Here is a 2568-nt window from a genome sequence, read left to right as displayed (position 1 = left end):
TAATGTTTTTATGTGTTATTAAGTCGCTGTAATTGTTGTGTAGTTATCCTTTTCATTATTTTAAAAGTAATTTGGTACTGCTTCTATTTCGTTTTGGTAGTTTTGATTAAATCATTGGGGGGCACTACTCAGTTTATTGGGGGGCAATAATATGTGTTTTAGGTTTAATAATAGATTCGTTCGCCTGTGTTTTCTTCGCAGGTCTATGGCTAATCCTCTGGTTGCTAGGTGCCTTTACTCTGGCAAAGATTATATGATTCCTTTGAATCAATGCATGAGCTACTCTGAGTTGTATGAAGACATTTTCCGTACATTCCAGTTTTTGCCAAGTGATATTATTGAGCTTCAGTATTCAGTTCCAGGTTGTGAAGTTTGTTTTCTTCGTAACGATCGTGATTTCCAGACGCTGTTTTGCTCTGCTAGAATACATAGGTTAGAATGTGTCGATATTTCAGTTTTAAAGATTGGGGGAGGTTGTAGGAGAACTTGTTCGGTGGATAGTGGTTCGGAAGTTATTGATGAAGATGATTATTTGGGTGATGCATTCAGGACTGAAGTTCACAAGATGTATTTGTCTGATGAGTGGAGTTCTTATATTCATCATGTCGGGGATAAGTTTCATGGTGCTGCTGAGCTCCGTGAGAAGCTCAGGAAGTATGCAATTGCAGTTGGTTTCGAGTTTGCATTCCTGAGAAATGATTTGGACTGTATTCATACAGTTTGTGCAAATGTTGGAACCGAAGGTTGTGATTGGCATCTTCGTGCTTTTTCATCATCTACCAATGATTGCCTTTATATAACAGAGTTGAATAATATTCACACTTGCAAGGGTGTATTTAGGACTCAAAAACACAAGCTTTTGGGATCCAAGGTTGTCAAGACTTGCATTGCTGCTGATGTTAGCTATAATCTTTCATTGAAGCTAAGGGAGATTATGAGCAAGTTCAAATCAACAGATGGGTTTGATACTTCCTACAAGGTTGCCTTGAAAGCAAAGCATCGGGCCAAGGAAGCGATTTATCGTTCCGATGCAGACACGTTCAGCAAGTTATCTTGGTATAAGGAAGCTGTTTTGCAGAGTAACCCCGGCTCTTCTTTTGTGTTGGAAGTTGAACCATCTACAAATCGTTTTCAGAGGCTTTTCGTAGCTTACGGAGGTTGTGTAGAAGGCTTCCAATTCTGTTTGCCTGTGTTGTATGTTGATGGAACATTTGGTAAAAGCATTTACAAGGGGCAGATTCTGTCTGCAACTGGAAGGAATGGGAATCAAGGTAACTGTATTGTTTATTGCCCCCCCCCCCCCCCCATAAATTTATTTTTGGCCCCCAGTAATATTGGCTTTTGTTATAGTTTCATCTGTGTGCTTAATATTTCTTGTTTTAGTTTCTTTCATTGTGATAGATATCATTTTTACATTGCTGTGCGACGTTGTGATAGTTTCCTGCCGTGCAATAACAACATTATTGGCCCCCAGTAGACTGATTTTCCTGTGATCTGGTTTATGCAGGTTTCTACCCTCTAGCCATATGTTTTTGTGATTCTGAGACAGATGCAAACTGGACATTCTTTTTCAAGCATTTAAAGAGTCTGCTTGAACCTCAAGGAAGAGTTATCACATTTATTAGTGATCGGGGTGTTGGATTGTTGAGTGCTTTTGATAAGGTATTTGCTGGTAATCCTCATCTGTTTTGTTACAAGCACTTGGTGGCGAACCTTGCCGGTAAATATAGGGGTAAAGGTAATTCAAAATTGATAGAAGATGTTAAGCAGAAGTTTTTTAAGGTTGCATATTCCTCTACACAGAAGGAATACCATTTCAATTTGAGGTTGCTTAGAGCAGTTGGTGGTGCCGATAGTATTGACCCTTTTCTTGCTGAATTGCTTGTGGAAAATTGGTGCCATGCATTTTATACTAGCTGCCGATATGGAATTATGGCTAATGGGATTGCTGAATCATTTAACTCTTGGATTGCAATTGAGCGTTTGATGCCAGTCCATTGTATGCTGGACCAGACAAGAATTAAACAAATGGAGATGGCGGGTAAAAGGAGGGAAGAGGCAGAACGTTGGACCACAGAACTAACTCCCAAAATGGAGGAAAGGTTGAAGGTGCAGATGGAGAAATCTCGTCATTTCAGTGTCCATTATTCTAGCCCTGGATTTTATGAGGTTCGATCTGACTTTTCATATGTAGTCAACATTTCCGATCATGCATGTTCATGTGTTAAATGGTAGATCAATTGTTTTCCTTGTCCTCACGGCCTTGCTGCATTACAAGCTGCTTCTGAAAATGTATATGATTATATTGATAAGTACTTTCATGTTGATATGTTCAAGAAGAGCTACAGTTTTCCTATCCATCCGATAACCAATGTTGATATGTCTTCTTCGAAATCTGCTTTTGAATGTATATTACCTCCCCTTACGAAGAGGCCCCCCGGGAGGTCTAGGGTGAAGCGGTTCAAGTTGATTGGAGAGGTTGAAAAGATGCTGATTCGTTGTGGTCGTTGTGGCAAAATGGGCACTCATAACAAGTTGAGCTGCACTGAACCTCTCGTTCAGCAGTAG

The 2568-nt window shown here is 39.9% G+C and overlaps 1 protein-coding gene across 1 annotated transcript; it reads left to right on the top strand.

Moving 5' to 3' along the window:
* Nucleotides 1–205: 205 nt before the first annotated feature.
* Nucleotides 206–2568, top strand: LOC112202947. The gene is made up of 3 exons (XM_024343995.1): nucleotides 206–1271; nucleotides 1508–2169; nucleotides 2236–2568. The coding sequence occupies exons 1-3, from the start codon at nucleotides 206–208 to the stop codon at nucleotides 2566–2568; spliced, it is 2061 nt and encodes a 686-aa protein (XP_024199763.1).

The sequence above is a fragment of the Rosa chinensis genome, chromosome 1 (genome assembly GCF_002994745.2).
Source record: "Rosa chinensis cultivar Old Blush chromosome 1, RchiOBHm-V2, whole genome shotgun sequence".
In the NCBI taxonomy this organism is placed as follows: domain Eukaryota; kingdom Viridiplantae; phylum Streptophyta; class Magnoliopsida; order Rosales; family Rosaceae; genus Rosa; species Rosa chinensis.
The sequence above is the reverse complement of the archived record's forward strand: the minus strand, read 5'-3'. Positions and strand labels throughout refer to the sequence as shown.